Raw genomic sequence first — 20071 nt, 5'->3', positions numbered from 1 at the left:
AATCAATGTCAATTTAATCCAAAACACACATCCTCTTTACAATGAAAACCAGATGCAGGAAGGCTATTAGTTCCCCTCTGTAGCACCACCGTCCCCACATTTATGACCTATGTGTTTTGGTTGAGGTCCTACAGAAACCCAAATACCATCCTATCATTTCTAGTTCGTTAAACTCCCTCTAGTAGTTTAATATCATAAGCATCTGCACAAATACTCCCTGTCCTTATAACCACAAATCACAACAATTGACTTCTATCTGGAGCTAAAAGACACAAATAAAGTGGAAATTCCTCAATCTCATGCAGTCTGACTGCGGGTCTCTGGGAGAAACAAAGGAAGGCTTCAAATAGACATTACAGATGTTCCACCGAGCACCACCAAGTTGTAAAGGATAGACTTTTGTCATTGCCTTGTTTATTTCTATTCATCATTTTCTGCTCTGTCAGTCTGGACATGTTGCTCCCCGTTGCCAAAGAATTGATTCGGCACTCCACACACATACGCAGCTTAAGAGGCCAGGGTTCCTTTGATTTCTATTGACCAACACTGATTTGGTTTGTATTGATTCAGCAGAGCTCAATTCCCTGCTCAATCTATAGGGAAATGATTGCCCTTTTGCTTTAACCTTCCTCAAAGACGTTGCATGATCTGTAACACAAAAGCAATGTCATTACAGCTTTGAAATTGGCTTTTGAAGAAAAGCATTGAATTAGCGGATAAGAAAAGGTTGTGTCACTTAACACCGTTTTGTCAATTTATTAGTGACATTGTGTGTGTTTTGTTTTTGTTTTTGTTTTTTTTTTTTGTCTACAAGACTGTCCCCCAGAAATTTTTGGTAGAAAGGCGTTATCTGTCATCTACCTCAAAGTCTCTGTGTTGTCGCCTGGCTGAGCCGGTATCTCTGATTTGTAGTCCTTGGGGATCCTGCTGCAAGGTTGGCTAATCAAACAGGAGGTCTCAGACGGATGTATTATTGACCAGGTTCTGATGGGGAATAGTAGTCATCAAAGAGTGTCACACTGATTTGCTCTGCGGCTTTTTAAATGCTTTCCTTTTAAGTGCATTGGCTCTTCTGAGGCAGTGATGATAACCTCTGCACCCCTCCCTTTTTTTTTGTAGAAAATGTTTGAATGTGACCACCTGAATAAGGAGCCTGTAACTACCACATTTAACTCCATAATATGTAGGACTGGGTCAGGGCTATGATGACCTGGTCAACTACTCTCCCATAGCGCTAACCCTCCTCACATTTCCTTATGCAAATACAAATACCCTGTGCTTTCACCAATGTGCAGTCACTTTGCTTTTGTTGTCACATACACGGATCGAGTTTGGACAAGAGAGTCTCTCCATAGTTCAAAGGAGTGGAGCTGGAGTGATGAGTTAAAGAATGGATTTGAAATTGATGCTTTAGCTGGCTCCTGAAGACTATATCAACACACTCTCTCCCTCTCCTCTCTCTGGATTGTTCAGTCCCATCCACCATGAAATGAACAATTCCAGCTGAGCCCACTTGCAAGCCTTAGGGGGAAACTCAAGCCTGAGATTGGGCTTACGGATGTAAGCATGTAGCAGACTGGGAGCCGTCAGACGTCAGCACAGGGCCTCTTGTCTCCTTGGCATAGGGCTGTCCACCCAAAGTTATTCTGGGGTTTTGTTTAAAATACTTCCAGACTTGTTTTGGAGGAACAGAGAAATACCATTTAGCATGATCATAGGTCATAGTTTTTTCATTTAGGAAAGAACTCATCAAGAGATTGGATGTGGAGTCGATGTCTGTACTTATTTACCAAAATGGTTACCTGGGAGACAGGCCCAAAGTCGAAGAAGTCTGAGTTCAATCAAAGCTGTATTAGCTGTGTTTATGTAATAGCATAAAAATCAAGCCTCACTGCTGATTTAAGAATGAAATGCAACAGTAAACAGAGATTTTATTCATGTTTGCTTAGCAGATGTGAATCAGTTAGCTGTATTAAACACAGTGGTTCAGGCACACAGGAAGCACTGGAACTAATAAATGTTCAAAGCTAAATACTCTCAGTGTATCAATGCATCAACTTCCAGCCTGCAACAGCCTCCCACACTTCTGTGATTTAAGAGAGTGTGTGTTCTGCAGATGAGAGGTCAGGACATCCTGCAACATATCATTTCATCCACTGAGCACTCGGTTGTCCTCTCGCACCAGGCTCAAACCTGGTGCCAGGCTTACTGTTCAGGCAAGTGCTTGCAGAAACATGCTGTGTCAGATAGAGGAAAATCTTGGATGTATATGCCACTCCTTTCCTTACTGATGCGGAGGGGATCCAAACTGGTGCCTGTTGTGTGTCGGAGCAACATAGTTGGCCCCTGCAGTCCCCCCTGAGGAACTGTTTTGCTGCACATGGGCCTGATTAGCTACCTTATTAAAGAGTGTGTGCTTCCTCCAGTCTTGTAAATGAAGTGCCCAGAGAGGCCAGTGCGTTTCTGTCCACTCACCTCCTTGTCTCTGGTCTGTCTAGGTCACAGAGACACTTCTGTGTGATCCAGACAGAAGCCAGACAGTGGGATGGATGCACGGACGGCTTTGATGACAAACAGCAGTAGTTTTTCACTCCCTCCCCCTGCATCAAAACCACTTTGGGTGAGCAATAAATGCCCCCAAAGTCATTGAACTTGAGCGGAGAGTAAAAGAGCTGAGCATTTCTCCAGTATAAGTGTTTGGGAGTTTCTGTAAGGCAACCACCATGTTTACATGGCTCTAAAGCTCTGCGCACGGCCAAATGTTATATATACAGTCAAGGCTATCTGAGAAACCAGCGGACATGGCCTCCGCAAACACAGCCAATCTCCTAATCTCTCTCCGTTTGAACCTTCCTTTTCCCTTCGTCTTCTCGAGTGAAGCAGGGATAGACCAGAGACGTGTCTCATTTTTCACAAGTGAGGTAGCCCTTTAAACTTGATTAAGACTTTTTTTTTTCCGTCCTCTCAAGAGAATTATAAAAAAAATGTTTTAAGTCCAAATAACATGAGCACTTCTTCTGGTCTATGCCAGAACCCCTTTCCGCTTGGAAATATTTGCTTTGGACACCAGCCTTGCCCAGCACACAACACAGGCAATTATGGGAGCTATTTAAACAGGAGAGATCTACTGACAGGCGACGCCTCATTTGAAGGGATGAAGGAATCAGGAAATGAAACCTTCATTGATGTGCTGAGGATATGGAAAGAGAATCCCCAAAGGGACTCTGAGGCTGGTTGTATATCTCATGGGTATTTTGTGCAAGCGTTGAGGACGGTTGTATTTGTGTAGCCTTTACATGTTTGAATTTTTGGGGTGTGTGTGTGTGTGTGTGTGTGTGTGTGAAGGCGAGAGTGAGAAAGAGGGAGTTTATGCGTTAGTTAGAATGTTTTTGACTTGTGGAGTTTGGGTTGTTTGGTGTCTCCTAACAGTTTATCTGTAAAGGTGCAGCTGTAGGTAGCTGGCAGCTTTTGTCAGCTCAAAGGTCTTCACTCTGCTGGTGCCGCTTTCATGATGGAGAGATGAAACCACGTGGCCAACACCAAAGCAGCCACACAGCTGAAAGAAAACCCGACCAACCTCTCTTTACAGTGGCTTACTGTAAAGTTTAAATGTTAACTTTGCTGGACTTTTTTTTTTTTTTCCTGTGTGCACTGCTTCACCTGGCTGCAGAGTGATGCTTTTCCCGGCTACCTCAACTGACATGACACATCGTTTTTACAGGAAAGAGACGGTTGTGCTGATGAGACGGACTTGGCGACCCGATGAGGGTCATGAGTGCTACCTGCCTGTGACCTACTTATCAACCCCAGAGGTCTCTTTCTAGTCAGGTGCTACTTTGTGAGCACTGTGTGTGTGTTTGGGCACTGGGCTTACTCACATCTTGACTTGAATTCACATCTCTGTATGTCTGTGTGGAAAGAGAAGAAAGAAGAGGACAGAGTGAAGTTTAATTTCAATCTCTGCTGGGCTGAGAATTCCCCAGAAAGGAAACTTAATCTAGAGGCCTTCTCAGACTGGACAAATAGACAGTAAATTAGTTTTGCATGACGGTTTATTAAAAAAAAAAAAAAAAAAAGTCTTGTGTATACAGCAGATTATTGATGCATCAAGGAGAGGGATGGATAAAGTTCCAGTGTGGTCAGTTGTGAAAGAGTCCAGATCTCTGGGGGAAGAGAGAATATGGAGTGTCACAGTGTAGTCATGCAGAAGGGAGGCCCGTGCTGCTGAGCTCTGCAGCATGCCAGACAAATACATGCAGGAAAAAATGACATTGTGCAAGATCTTGTGCAAATATCTCAAAAGATTAATAGACCTTCTGCTGCTGTTCATTTGTTTTTGTTTTTCTGTGAAGTCAAACTATGAGTTGGGGAAAAAAATACGTTATTAGGGGGAGAACGGCTCCAAATGCACCGTTTCATTATGGGCAGAAAAGACTGCAGCAACTTTCATTTGTGGTCAGCTTTCCTTTCTCTCCCTGTAGCAGAATGAGGATGAGGCCCCAGGCGACACCTTTGTAAATGCGCTGTATCCACTCGAGGTGGTTTCACATGGTTTCCTGTTGCCTCACATTCACTCCCGTTTCCATCTCCACTTTTCCCTCCCCCTCCTCCTCTTTCCTCCCTCCCGCTCCCTGCATTCCTCCCGTCACGGGGCTGACAGACACTCGTCATCAGCAGGTACTCTGGCCCGAGTGGATCAGGTTTCCCACTTGCCAGGGGATTGTGCTGCATGTGCATTTTTATGGCTTAGTGCTGCACAGTTGGAGGTTTTCAGTGCAACTCTGGTGTGATGCCATGTCAGATAACCATTAAGACAGGGCTGGCCTCTTCAGAAACCTGAACACAAACCCCGCTGTATTTTTTATAAATATAACATCTGAACATGTTTTTAATGTCATATAGTTTCTCTTTGTATGACATTTACACTTTAACCACACTGTTTGTAAGCTACTAAATCATTGAAACACCTCAACAATTGTCAGAAGAAAAAAGTTGGTTCAGAAACTTTTGATCTCATTTTCTACACCTAAGCAATATCTTTTGCTATCCTTACTTTTACTGAGGTAATTCAAGTTTAAATTGATTGAGTTTATTTGTGTTCCTGTCATCCGCGTCTGACTCTGATTTACAGCCACTTATCCATTTAATAGGCTACAATTTGATCCCAGACAACCTTCAGACAAACAGCAATCTATGTAGCATTTGTCCTGTCTTGAAGTGATCTTATTAATTTGGTTTTGTGCGTCTGTCTCCTGGCAGATGTGGATGAGTGCTCAGAAGGCAACGGCGGATGCCAACAGATTTGTGTCAACATGATGGGCAGCTACGAGTGCCGCTGCAGAGAAGGGTTCCTCCTGAGTGACAACCAGCATACCTGTATCCAAAGGCCTAAAGGTTAATCACACACACACACACACACACACACACACACACACACACACACACACACACACACACAAAGTACGTAAGTAACTAAGTACATTTACAAGTACTGTACTTAAGTAGAAGTTTTAGTTTAGGGTTTACGTTACTCGTCTTACTTTTAGGGAGGTTTTGTGCTCTAGTACATTTCTTTGGCAGCTCTGTTTTCTAGTTACTGTACTTTGCAGATGCAGATTCTCAATACAAAGTACAATTAACAGATAAATTGTGGTATGCTATTATAAATTAGCAACCTGTTAGCAGTTATAGTTGGCTCCACCTTTACCAGCTGTTTTTATCCTACATCAACTTGCTAGTTGATACAACACATATTTTTATTCCTTATTTTTTCACTAATAGCATACTTTTCACTTATAGAAGTTTTTTTAAAGATATGTTTACTTGTTTAAAAGGTTTAGTTTCACTGCTGTGTTGCCTTCAGCATTTGCTTCTTTATTTCTACTAACTAAAAGGTCAGTTTCTGAATAGAAGACATTAAGTGAATGTTGGATGATTTTTCAAATGAAATTCTCAGAAATAAGGTTTTTGAAGTTGTTCTCACGTTGAATCTGTACATTCATTAAACTAAACAAAGCCCGAACAAGGTTTCTGCAGAAAGGCACATGTGGAACAAATCAGGACTAGACTTGAACATTCACGACATCAACAGCATCGGTAGTGTTTAAACATCAATGTACAGTGGCAAGAAAAAGTATGTGAACCTTTTGATATTTCATAGTTTTCTGCATTAATTTGTGATAAAATGTGATCTGATCTTCATCTAAGTCAAGAGTATTAACAAATATAATAATACAAAATAAATTCTGATCTTTCATGTCTTTATTGAGAACAACCATAAAACCTCACAGTGATTGTGGAAAAACAAATTGTTTACAAAGTGAAATTCACCAGTCTACAGTTTGACAAACAATCTAGAAATGGAGACACTTTAAGACTGTGGCTACTCTACCAAGTCGTGGGCGGTCAGTCAAAATGACTCCAAGAGCACAACAAACACTCATCAATGAGGTCAAGAAACAACCCAGAGTGAAAGCCAAAGATTTGAAGCCATCATTGGAACTGGTTAACATCTGTGTTCATGAGTCTACAGTAGGTAAAACATTGAACTAGCAGGGTGTCTATGACAGGACACCATGAAGGAAGCTGCTGCTTATTAAAAAGAACATTACTGCAGTTTGCAACCAACCACATTTTTACTTTTATTACATTGATTCTGCCAAGTCTTTTAATACAGTTTACAGTATTTTGTGTAGTGGTGTAACTGCGGATTATGTTTTAGACAGGTAGTTGCAGTTTAACTTGACTGTTAAGTTTGTGTACTTGTTCCAGTTCTGATCCTAACCTAAATCCAGAACTAGGTGTACTATAGAACTAGTCATCACCAAGATAGCTATGCATATACACATTGATGATTTATGGAAAATAGCAGGATGAATGTTTTTCAGTGGTAGTGAATTGAGTCCTTATGTAACTTGCAAATGTTCAGGTCCAGGCATTTTTGAATAACATGATGAGTTGTGCAGATTAAACTCAGAATGGGACCGGCCCTGACAGGCCTAAATAAAAGGTGAACAAAGGTAAGGCCCTCAAGTCTGAAGGGGAGAAAAAAGTGGGATAAATCTCTTTCTGTTTTCCACCCACCCTTTTAAATTGAACCAATCTAGTGCTTGGCAGCTTTTTAAGGTATCGCTGGTATGAGAGTGGCCTGCAGGGGACTGTGAGCAGAGAAAACAATTAAAGATGTAGCCTGGGGGAGACACACCTGTTGTTTATAGAGAATTCCTGTGGGATGGAGACGTGATAGGAGACGATACGGAGCAAACCCGCTCTCAGGCTTACTCATCAGACACAGGAGCACATAATATCACAGTTATATTTAAAGCAAAGTAAGCTGTCAGGAATGTCGGTCTGTTGAGCACATTGTCTTGTAGCAGTTTTCTTCAGTGGCTGAATTTTACAAGTCTATGAAACAACAGCACAGTAGTTACTTGTACTTTGTACCAGATGCGCTTTAGTTTGTTAAAAGCACATAAGAAATACACATTCCTCCAAATGCTCAGGTTGAAGGGTGAAGAGCTGTAATACAATTGCCAACAGACGTATATTGGTGGAAAGTGAGGGCTTTTATTTCTACCACTTAGCAGTATTTTGCACAAAACCTGCTGGATTATAGAATCTGCTAATGTCAAGTCTATATTCAATTTGGCTATTGGAAAATGTTCTGGTTTACCTGTGAGCAAATGAAATGTTACATTACTCTTTGCTACTAATTATTTCTGTCAAAGGCGCTGTTAAACAACTCCTCCCTTGCACCAACATGTTGCATCTTTTGTATGTAAAATATGTTCAATAAGAAAACGAGTCAAGTCTAATCAGGCAGCTGCTGTTAGATCTACTGATCATCTTGCACCAAGCTTTGCCTCAGCCACTGCACACAATCATTCAGGTTTCAACCTGAGGCGCGTGGTTCCCACTCACCAACTCCTTGGTTTTGCTCTGCTGTGTAGTGCTGGTTGTTTGTCACACTTATCGTGTCTCTGTTCTTCTTTTAGTCCATTTCTCCACAGTCCTAAATCCCAGATTCAGAGAAAACGAATTGCTGTTACCACTATCAGAAAACACATTTATTCGTGGAGTAATTATTCGACTGTCTGTAGACCTTTTGGTTCCTGGAGATTGCAGCAGGGCTTCTCATTCAGCCACCTTGTACAGTACATCAGGATCCTGTTGGCTCTTGGTTGCTTCCTTCCTCTTCTTTGGTAAATAACTGCTGGTGCTGGGACTCATTGGGCTTGTGATGTTCCTAAGTCCCATGGATGGTGAACCAAGGATGTTGGAAGTCTGGTTTATGAGATCAGTCTGGCCTAGTGAACTGTCAATGTTTACATTTCATAAACGCAGTGTTATTTGAGTGGAGTGAAAAGCTGGCTCATGTGTTTCAGAGCACTACTACTGGATCAGTTCTGACAGAAGCAGAGTGTGAGCACTGGCCTTTTCTTGCCAGGTTCCGCTTGTCTCTTTTACTTCCTTTCTCCTCTTTCTTGACAAATGCCCTCAGTTCCTGTTAATCCATTTTCACATTAAACTGACTTTATTGCTTCCAGCAGAGACCCACTTGGATCCAGAGATTAAACTTCTTTAACTCGTTAGGTATCAGACATGTCACTGTTTCATTATTTTTAAAAGGCTAACGGACAGAACATCGACTCACTTGCTTATTATTACTGCACTTATTACAACAATGTGTGTCTAGAGGAAGATGGTTATACTAAAGAAGCTGCTCTGCCAAGTTATTGGATAATAAGGCTGCAGAATTGTTACAAATATCACTCTGTTACTAAAAAAAAAAACTATGCACTACTGGTTCTGGAAAAAGAAAATCATTGAGGAAATTAAAAACGGATCTAATATTTCAGGTGAGTCTCTTTAAACGCAGCCCTTCATTGATTCTGCCAAGTCTTTTCTTTAAGAGTAAAGCCTGGGGTACAGTTTGCTGTGGAGCTTTATTGTTCTCCTTAATAAGACATCAGCTTTCTATTTCTTTCATTAATGGGTCAGGTGTTCCCTAGGCAACCCCTGTGAGTCTTTTGGGGGACAGTGGAGAGCTGGTCACTGCAGCGCCGGGTGCTACCAGTCTGTTTCCCCTGCTGGTAGGAAGCCCTTGTTAGCAGTGAGCCTGTGCCAATTAGGCAGCAGCGGTCCGCCAACCTCTCAGCTAATGACAAGGCTGCTGCAGGCCTGTCTCTTATTAGACCTGCCCCCCTCCCCTCCTGTGTAAGAGAAACTCCAGCCAAATGAAGACTCCGTAGTCTAGCTGGCCAAAATGTAACAGCTCATTTATTATCCCCAAATATTTCTCCTAGTCAGAAAAAAAAATCCTTTGAAAGGCCAGCCAAGGTGCTCAGTGGTTGATAGGAATGCCATTTAGGTCAAGAAGGGTTCCACTGCTTTACATCTGATTTATTGTCTCTTTTATATAGGAGGATAACAGGGACGTATGTGTGTGAGACGGGATCCAGCACATTGGAATTCAGGAATTTCAGCTCAGTCAACCCACACGTCCATAATTTTAGTCCTCCACATCTTGGAATAGCCACAGGGCAATTAGCTTAAGTGTGCACTGATGGACTGTTATGTAAGTCACATATAGTTACTTATGTATTCAGTCTTTTTGTCTGCAACTCAAAAGAAACATGATTCTGTGATTTGAGAGTCAAATCATGAGCTCTGCAGAATTTTATTGGGAGACTACAGCTCAGCAAGTTGAGCACAGCACCAGCACAAGTTCAAGGAGGGATGTAACTTTTAACAAGGAGTTGAGTCCTCTGGATCAGACTTCCTTCATTCTGGGAGACAATATGACGAACGTGTGGCAGACTTTGGAAGAAAAGCCGCATATATCAGCGCCGAATCTAAATGTTCAAACCCGCCTGATGATTACATTATGGTCTGAAACTCATTGCAGGGAGCGCATTGATTACATAAACCCTGAGGTCTTTACATTTCATTGCTGCTGTAAATCTGTTAATAGGCCCCTGCACTCGTGTCTCCGAGGTGCACAATCACAAACCAATAAACATAAATTAACACTAAGAGAAGTTTGTCTAAGAAGGAAGTCTATTATGCTAAATATGCTATATCATTAATTTTTTTTCAACAACATTTGTTCAGTTTTTTCACTCACTTTGCTGAGGATATAAACAGAGATCTAGCTCTTTTACTTTACAGTAGGTCTTGTCGTGTCAGGAAATGTTTACCTTGTCAGTGAAAACCTCTTCCTGAGCTTTCATTAGCTTCCCCAACAGGTTGGTAGCCCTTGTAAAGCGAACCTCTTCTGTCTCTCTCACTCTCTCTTAATCAAATTCAAATATGAACACAGTAGACTTAATGGACATAATCACACAAACACACTTACACACACACCCGTGCACACAACTCAATAATTTTCAATTTATCCGTGCTGGAGGCACATTCTGTTATGACGTTTACTCGCAGACTGTGGCATAGCAAATTCAGGATATGTGTGTCTCGTGCCGAGCAGAATTACAACATTGTAAGACATTTTACAATCAAAGCTTTAATAAAAGGCCACATCATATCCTGAGATAGCTTTGCTCTTCAGCAATGACATTCCTTCTGTATGAAATCAGGCACAGGGTCATTGAACCCTGTTTTATTGTTGTTTTGTTCTCTTATGGATGAAATAGCCAGCTTTCTTACAGTGTGACATCCTTTTAGCACACTGTTGTACATTTTCATTTCATGGAGTAATGCACTGCTAAAGAGCATTACTTCACTTTAGTGTTTAGTATTGCTAGGAATAATGTATAACTGCAGTATATGGGGAATTATATTGGTTTTTATGTATGTTCATGTATTGTTCCATGTGTTTGTCCCACTGTGCCTCCGTCCACATGGCTCATGCATGTTCCACTTGTTGGTTCTCAGCAGGCCTGCGTGCCTGGATGTGCCTTGGTCCCATAACTGTTTTTACAAGTGCAGAAGTCACTGCTCCATTGCTCTGCAGCCCAACTGTATAACCAGGCTCTTTTACTATTATAGGGATGTGAAGTGAAGGGAACGCCTTGTGCTCCCATTGCTACCAAGTCTCATCTCTCAGTCCAGCAGCAGAGTTGAAGACATAATGGACATTTTCTCTTATATCTTCTTCTGGTCAACCTGCCTTATCTGTCCTCTACTCGCGCTTTCCTAGATTGTCTTCCCTCATCCTCCCTCCTTTTCTAGACTTTCACAGGACCCCCCCATACTCCCCCATCCTTGAACAAATATACATCATGGCTTGGGCTTCACAAAATGTTGGCTGCCTTGCCACTAAATTCTCTGTACTTCATTTGAGCCAGGCATCCCCTTTGCTCATGGGTTTGTTGAAGGCCATCTCTAAGCTGGTCAGCCCAGCATGCTGCTGCAGATTGCCAGAGTGCCAGTGGGGTTTTTCCACTAACACTTGGCTGTCATGACTTTAACCAGAGCACCAGACTGCACTCTGCAGAGACAGATGCCTTCTTCAGCTGTGTCTCCCTCTGATTTTGGAAAGAATACAGGCCTGTAATAACGTACTGTAGCTCATATCTTTTGTATCTCCGTATTAAAGAAAGCCAGCAGCCTGGATATGCTCTGATGCTGTGCTGTCTGTTCTGTTGGGAGGATGCTTGGCTCCTTTGGGAATGCACAGTGAGGTGACCTTGATAGAATGAGAGGGAGTGTAGGGGAGAGTGCCAATATCCCCAGCAGGTGCTGCACAACTGTCTGTGACACAGACGGGCAGATAAATGCACTTGCAACATGCATACATTATGCAAATATTCCTGTATGTTAATTCAAATAACCTTATATCCATGCACACAGATGGTCCTCGCAATATAGAAATGTGTGCACCATTGTCAATACACACCATGTAATAGATCACTATCGATTATCTGTTGCCCGACTACTTCTACTACTACTACTCCTTACCAGAAGCACTCAGCACATTATTTCACTTAAGCTGTATTTAAGTTTAGACTTGGTAACTGTATATGTTACTTTTCAATCCCAGGAGCACAATATACTATTAAAAGTATTTGGCATTAAGCACTTTGGCAGCGACATGCATTCATCCAGAATGCTGTCTTTTTCCATTCTCTGGTTGTTTATGCTTTCAATGGCTCCCATCTATAAAGGGGAGTGAAATGAACAGTCTCAACAAGGCCTTTGGGAGCTGAAGGAAATTGGTGCTCGCAGACCAAACAGTAGCACTTGGATGGATTCTCCCCTGCTCTCTATGATGGAGTCAGTGGGGAAGAGCTACTTCTTTGACCGGCTGGCTTCCCCATTACTCTGTCTGACCATCTGCATCCCAGCTCAGCCCAGCCCAATCCAGTTCAGCGCCTATCCCATTATCCTTTCCATGCGCCGACATTTTTATCCTCCTATTAAAACTTTTAAGGGCCCATTATCTAAGAGGAAGGAATGTTGCTTTAATAGTGTGGTGGCTCCATGCTTAGGCCCCTTCTTTTCTGTTTGTACCCAACCAACACTTGCAGCCTGATTATTGTTCTCCAGCCAGTGTCAAGCAAAGAGGGGACCATCTCACCTCTTAGACATATGACAGCAGCCAGCACGGACCATGAGCCCCCTTTTCACTGCCCCAAGCACTCAGAGCAGACTATAAACCCTTGGCATGCCCTCCACTACTTCAGGCCCATTGTTTCAGTCTCTCCACTACATGGTTTTCAGGTTTTAAAGAGCCTGGGCTGCTGTGTAGAGAACTTGTGGCCTTTTGTTCGAGGATCACAGAAGTTGGCATCTTAGCTGGAGCACCCACGTTAACTTTTCTTCTTTCTGCACAGTTCCTCATGTCATGCTAAAACAACTACAGTTTTTTGTTTTTTTTTTTTCGCCGGCAGATCAGAAGGCAAACTTTACAGAGCCTCCAGCTACTGTGCATAGCATGCGGTCCAGCAGAATCCTTTTTTGTAAGATATATTTATTTTACTGTGTCGGCATATGGTGTGTTCTCTGTAGATTCTTTAAAACTAGTAAAAGCTGGTCTGGGTCTAAGAGAGCTGAAGAAACAACCCTCTTCATTTGTAGCTTACAGGGTGTAGAGTTTAAATTGCACACCAGTGATTTGGGCTCCTATCAATCTCGCCACAGGGGCTATCCTTGCAGACTTAGTTGCCCATCAGTAAATCCTTATGTACCTTCAATTTCTTCCCCCGTCATCCTGACCTGCTCGTTTTCAACCGTGTGATGTGACCTGCACTTAATGTCAGGTCCTGCAGGCACCGAGGCTGAGCTCACATATTAAGTTGAACTTCGACTGACTCAATGACAGGCTCTCAAATCGATTTTTCTTCAAGAGATCAAAAACTGCTTACCATGGTCTCTTTAACTCCACAGTTAATGCTGTTATTTCTCCATACTGTTATTTCTAGGTAAGAAAAGGAAAAGTAAACACTGGAAGTTGCACAACGAGAACTTATTGGACTGAGTATACTACATATTGAGGGTGTATTAGTTGAGTCAAACAGACTGTGTTCGCTGTGTTCATAAGTATTTGGCTGTTTATTTTTGGCCAGCCCTATTCTAAGCTAAGCTAACTCACTGCTTGATATAGATTTATATGTAGTGTGCACATGTAGAATTGACATTGATCTTCTCATGAAAGTCTCAACAAGGAGGCATATCATTTGCCAAAGTCTTGAGCTGTTACATTAGGAATCATACGATTATTTCCACATAAAACAAAGGATTTACTGGCTTCAACTGCAACATCATGTCCTAGTGTTGGGCACAAAGTTAATTCCCCTTTTCACTGCAAATGCAGTAGTTTTGCACTGTTGCACTGTGAGAAAAGCCATATCTGAGCTGGTTTTCCCCTCTGTAGCTATTTGAAAAGACTTTTATTTTCTGTCCAGTTCTTTGCCTGTGAAATGATCTTTTATAGTTTTTATGTGTTTTTAGTTTAATACATATAAAGTTATGTTGTCTGTGGTGGCATATTGTTTTAGTTGATAATGGCACACATGATGTAGAAGTTCCCATCCACCTACCTGTAAAAGCACGTTCTTCTTACTGTTTCCCATCATTTACTGATAATAAAAACTGGTGGGTTTTGGCAGCTGCACACAGTAGATGATAGCTGGGCCTAGCCTGGAGAATAGGGCCATTGTGTCAACACTTTGGCTTTTATTGGTCCTCAGAGAGATGAAGGTCCAGGTTCTAGCCTCAGTCTGACATATTATTGATGGATGGGTCTGTAACATTTGGGTAGAAGGGCTGCATAAAAAAAGAGAGTGTAATGACTTTTGGGATGCATAATACAACCTTAGCAAATAATCTGTTGTCCAGTGGGAATAGTTAGTTGGAAATTGTATCCTCTGCTTTCTGTAAAACTCAGATTGCTTACCTCTAGTCGTAATAGTCCTCGAGGCAAGTGCATAGAAACTATGACAGTACACGGTTGTCAAGATTGACGCACTACATTTGGACTTAAGTGGAAGAGTGTGCAAGGTTATATGAGCTTTACTAGGTGTTGACACTTCCACACACATATGCAAATACTTACATTTATAGCAAAAACGTGGGCTAATTAAGAAAGTTAGACCTCCAAACACCCTTCAGTGTGACAGCAGATTTAATGAGACATTAATGGAGATGTCTTCTTGCTCGCTGCCTCTCTGTTCGCCAGAAGAGAAGGAAAAGAGATCTGTTTGGTTTTTAATGAGCCAGAGAGTTGGGGCTTGTCAGTGCATCTGTAGTGGTGGCAGGGTTTCACAAAGAATAAGTCAATTATCAGCCTCCTCCTGCAAAGACAGCAGTATTATTACAGTACAGAGCAAAGCAGAGGAAGCACATACTGCATGTGCATGGTCTCAAGCCATGGAACTGCATGCCGGGAGTCCATTGTACCCCATCGTCAAGCATTTTAACATCACACAGACATTATGCATCTTTGTAGGCCTATTTAGTAAAGCTTTGAATAATATGTTTTTAATCACATTCTGACACCTTTATTTTAGTGCAATCCCTTTTGAACTCAGCCTCTGTAGGATTCTGTGTGTGTGTGTGTGTGTGTGTTCATTCCTCTTTTCTTTGCTTTATGGGGGATTACCTCAATTAAAATTACAGGTCTATGGGATCAGCGCCTGCTGGGAGTTTTATCCTTTCTCTAGGCAGCCTCTTTTTAATAGACTGAAATGAGCGAACATGCTTTAACTTGTGCTTGAATCTTTGTAAAGGGGGTTCTGGGCCTGTCACTCACCAGCAGCAGGCATACATGTAACTGAGGGTCAAAACGTATGGCAAGCATTTAATGTGATTGTGTGAACTGTGACTAATTTAAAACCAAACTCTAAATTTACTGAATGACCTAGGAATTAAAAAAACACATGTAATCTGTGTGCCACTTAAGACATAAACCCCCTCTCCCCTTGCTGTTTTCCTTCACAGTGCAATCAGAAGGCGCAAAGGAAGGACCCACGTGCATGGACAAGAATCATGGCTGTGCACACATCTGTAGGGAAACACAGAAGGGTGGCATCTCCTGTGAGTGCCGACCTGGATTCCAGCTCACCCGTAACATGAAGGACTGCAAATGTAAGTCATATCAAATATTAAATATAGTTTGCTTATGTGAAAGACACACTCACAAACATACACACGCACGAAGGAGGATTTATAGGCTCCTTGTGAAAAGGTGACCGGGGTTAGGAACCCGCCGATGATGGATAATTGCACTCATTCCACAAATGCCTTCCGACAGATTTGAAGTTGGCTACTGACATTTAAGTTACATTACCAAGCCGTGACTAATCTTCTGAACAGTCCTCGTAAAGAAAAACATAGGAGTGATCATTTATACAACCAGGGCAAGTAGGGAGGTTACTCGAAGGGGACTGCGCTGATGGACAACGCACACTTCCTGTTGCTGTGCAACGGAGATCATCCTGTCAGAGCTGGGGCCAGGGCTGATGGGGGATTTGTCTGTGTTTGGATAAGGATTGGAGAAGTGTTATTTTATAGTTTTTCTCTGACAGCCCAGGAAAAGGGCAAAAGGCGCTGGGATGGTAAGGTGCAGACAGAATGGCGGTGGAAAGCTCAGCTTGTGCGTGCTCTTTTTCAGTCTGTCATCACAGGTGTGTTAAAAGTACCAGAGTTAATGCTCCCTTCACCCGCCAGCACATAAATGTATTTGCACTTAAAGAGTTGCGCGCACACACATACGCACACACACAGCTGCACTCCTCCTCACATCATTTATGTGTTACTGACATGCTGTGCATATAAGAAATGTCATGAATTGCTTTTGTCCAGATTTAATGAAATGCATTAAAATGAAAACTGTCATAGTTTGTGGGCTGATGCTCTCAGCGAGGAAGTTAGTTCAGCCTGTTGCTCAAGGCAACCTCACTGGATCTTGGAGAATTTAAAATGTGACCTCTCATTTCCTGTGCCACTCCAATGTAATTCTTGAGTCGGAAGGATAAGATTGGGTCTAAGGAGTAATAAATGAATAAACCATGACAGTGATTAAGTTAATTAACATAGATTCACCACTTGAGGTCGTGAATATGTAAATGATGCCCTTCTTCACATTATGCTACACAGATTTTGACCTTAATCTAAGCCCAGTTGTACACAACTTTTAATAAGGAGCAAAAATGTTTTGTTAGTTCAGCTATTTGAGGAACTCACCATCATACTGTAGAAGGCTCTATGTACTGTACAGCATATGTATCATCAAATGCAGCTTGAGAGTTTATTGTCCTGCATGTACAGTTTGTTAACCATGTATCCTTCGATAGTGACGTGCAACTATGGTAATGGGGGCTGCCAGCACATCTGCGAGGAGACTGACCATGGCCCCAAGTGTTCGTGCCACATGAAGTTCGTCCTACACAGCGACGGAAAGACTTGTGTAGGTGAGTCATCTCACCTGAATACAACTACCAAAGGCAAGAAATAATGGTTTTTGAACGAGAAAATGTGGATCGACCGATGATAATTTCAGCGCCAGTTTCTTACAGCAGATTTCATTAAATTTGAAATTAGTTTTATAATGATAAGTTGAATCACAGGCCTTGTTAAAGTAACTGTCCGCCTGAGCCTTTTCTCTTGATCTGTGACATACAAGGACAAAAGGCTACCAACCAATGTGCTTTCCCCTCGGCTGCTGCTCCAGTAACCCCTCAGTCCCCGCATCTGCTTTGGCTTCTCTCGAGCACTGCAACAGCTCTGTCTATTCCTCTCTGGTTCTCAGCCATGCAGTCAAACCACACCCTCTATTAGTCCTTGGGTCAATTCCTCCACTGCTTCCCATTGGGAATTAACTCACACACCTGACCTCACCTTCTACTGGCATTTATCAGTGTTTGTCTCAGTTGACTTAAGTCGAGTAAAAATCTTTCAGCTACTCAGGCTTATTGAACCGTTGTGAAGGGCACTTTTCCATCAGATGGGACCTACAGGAGCAGAAGAGTCAAAGCACAGGTCTTGATAAATCTGTGCAGATCGCATTTAGCAATGCAGAATTGCACATTTCATTCAACGATCACAGAACATTAGCACTGAATTTGGTCAAGTGTAAATTTGAGGCTGACCATTACTGCAGACAGAACTTTATTTTATTTGCAAATTTAACCAGTTTATCATTAATAGTTTAATGGTATGATTCCATTTAAAGCAATTTAACCAGCATTTTTTCAGCAGAAGCTTTATTGATTGTTAAATGTTGACAAAGGGTTTTTAATGTCAGGAAGACAAACATAGTAAAAGAATTAACGCTAGAAGTGCCTGGTGAGGTGGTTGTTGGGTTTCGGTGGCTGTTAGAGGGAGAGTTTGGTTTGGGTTGTAGCTCAGTGTATCTGGATCCCCTTTATTACTGCAACCCTGATGGGAGCCAGACCCATGTCAAGGTCTGGTCAGCCAACCTGTCATTACTGTTGAACCCTGCTAGGCCAGATGGATGCCACAAAGTTGACCACAACCAAATTATATGTCTTAGTCTTTCTTATTCCCCAGGCAGAGCAAATGTACATTCGATGTGCCAGATTAGGAAGCAGTTAGACAGTTAAAATCTCTGATTTCCCCCACAGAGTCTGGGCTTACAGAGTTGGGGGGAGGGCTGCTCTGCGGTCAAGATGTGGGTGCTTCGTGTCCCAGACACTCTGAGTTAATAAAATCTCCATAAAACAAACTATCTGCCAAATGAACCACTGACAGCAGAATGAGTGACAAGAAGGTTGGAGGACTTTCAGAAAGGCACGATTACTCTAGACTAAGACTAACTCAGAGTCATTTAGGCTAAAACTTGTGTTTACAAGGCCAGGTTTTAGTACAATACCATTATCCCTCTGAAAATTTTTTTTATTATAGATATGCCTTTCTCCTTATTTTAATTTTTATGTATTTCAAGACTTAAATGTTAAACTGTATTCTAATCCCAAATTAAGTTTCAAATAATCTTAAATATCACAAATGAGATAAAAGTGGCTTGCTGGATTTGGATTTGTACGCACTGCCTGCATGGCACATGCATAATTGCCCCTCAGCTGCTGCGTTCAGAAATAGTGAATGATGTACGAAGTGTTGATGGTAACCCTAGCAACCACATGAAATGAAAATATACCCCCTCTTTAGCCTCAGTATTGATTTGAGAACATTTGTGATTCATGGAGTCCCTGTATACCTTAACCAAAGGGATCATGGTGCACAATTACATAACAGCATTTGCTTTGTTGGTGGCTGCCTCGTTAGTGCGGTGGGCTCTTTCAGTATGCTGCAGCTTCGCTGTCCAATCCATCTTGTCGGGTGTTTCATATGCATTCTGCTGCTATTTCATTTATTTTCTGGCGTCTCTCCTCACCCAGGCTTGGTCATGCATCTTCTAATAATACACCACATGCTTTTGGAAATGTTGGTTCTTTATCCTTCCTATCTCACCTCTGTTGATACTCTGTATAAGGGGGTGGGAACTTTAGTGTCAGGAAGGCTTGAATGGATTGCACCCGTGGACCGTTCTCTCTCATACATGCAAACACACGCACATTTTTTAAAGATATCTGTTCAATCGCTCACTCATACTTTAAAGTCAGGCTTTTGACTGAAACAAAACCATGTTTATTTTTGCATAAAATGTCTGTGTATGTTCAGATATCAGAAGGGAGCAGCCATCATGTGGAAGCATTCACGCCGTTAGCGCAGCAAATCATAAACATTCACAAATAGCAGGCAGATGCAGACATGCTCAGGTGTTCAGTCATCTGAAGAGTTTGCCATACTATGCAAGACACACACACACACACGTGCGCACTCGCACACAAGATGCACTTTATAATGCAAACTGAAAGCTTTACAAACAATCACAAAAACATGCAGTACATATCCAGCATGCATGCATCACATGCATGTAAACACGTAACATAAACACACTGCTCTCTTTTCGGGTGGTCTGTGCATTCACGCTGATGTGTCAAGATGCATCTTACAGTGCTCTGTTCTCTGACTGCTGCGACTTATTGTTTCTGGATGCTGCATGTTGGGTTTGGGACAGGTTGGTCCAACCATGGCACTCGATGTGAAATGTGCATGCTTTGTGGTGTTACCGTCCCTGTTACTGTCAGAACGGAGCACAGTTGCTCCTTCATGTAGCAACTAAAACGAGCTCTAGCCCCAAGTTGAAGGAGATTTTTAGTTTAAAATAATGTTTCTTGAAGCAAATTGTGCACAGGTAAACACTTACTTACAACTTCGTAATTCAAATTTACATTTTGTCAATATTACTTAAAGGACCAATTTATCACCCGAGCTGTATAATGGGTGAGTGTGCATTGTCTGCATACTAAAATATGTGCCTGTAGTTGAATAGAAATGTAAAGCCACATATGCATAAAGTGGACTGCGGAAAACGGATTCGCTGGGCCAATTTCGCTTGTAGGATTTCTTGAGTTTAAGGTCAGTAAATTAAAAGTTATAATTTGACATAAATTATACAGTAGGTAAAAACAAGAAGACAGTAATGCTTTTTGAAATAGGTTTAGTGACAGCACATAAATTTTATGGCTAAGCCACTGAGTGTTTGGAGACTTGACAACCTAACAACATTAATTCTGAAATGATCTGACCA

General features: G+C 41.9%; 1 protein-coding gene across 2 annotated transcripts in view; it reads left to right on the top strand.

Annotated features, from left to right (window-relative positions):
* scube3 (signal peptide, CUB domain, EGF-like 3) overlaps positions 1-20071 on the top strand; it is a 63193-nt gene that overhangs the window by 20873 nt on the left and 22249 nt on the right. For both annotated transcript variants that reach the window (XM_026369007.1, XM_026369006.1), the window contains exons 4-6: positions 5260-5394; positions 15397-15543; positions 16752-16868. In XM_026369007.1, the coding sequence (XP_026224792.1) occupies positions 5260-5394; positions 15397-15543; positions 16752-16868 (399 nt within the window). The remainder of the gene's footprint in view (positions 1-5259; positions 5395-15396; positions 15544-16751; positions 16869-20071) is intronic.

The sequence above is a fragment of the Anabas testudineus genome, chromosome 7 (genome assembly GCF_900324465.2).
Source record: "Anabas testudineus chromosome 7, fAnaTes1.2, whole genome shotgun sequence".
NCBI classification, from domain to species: domain Eukaryota; kingdom Metazoa; phylum Chordata; class Actinopteri; order Anabantiformes; family Anabantidae; genus Anabas; species Anabas testudineus.
The sequence above is the reverse complement of the archived record's forward strand: the minus strand, read 5'-3'. Positions and strand labels throughout refer to the sequence as shown.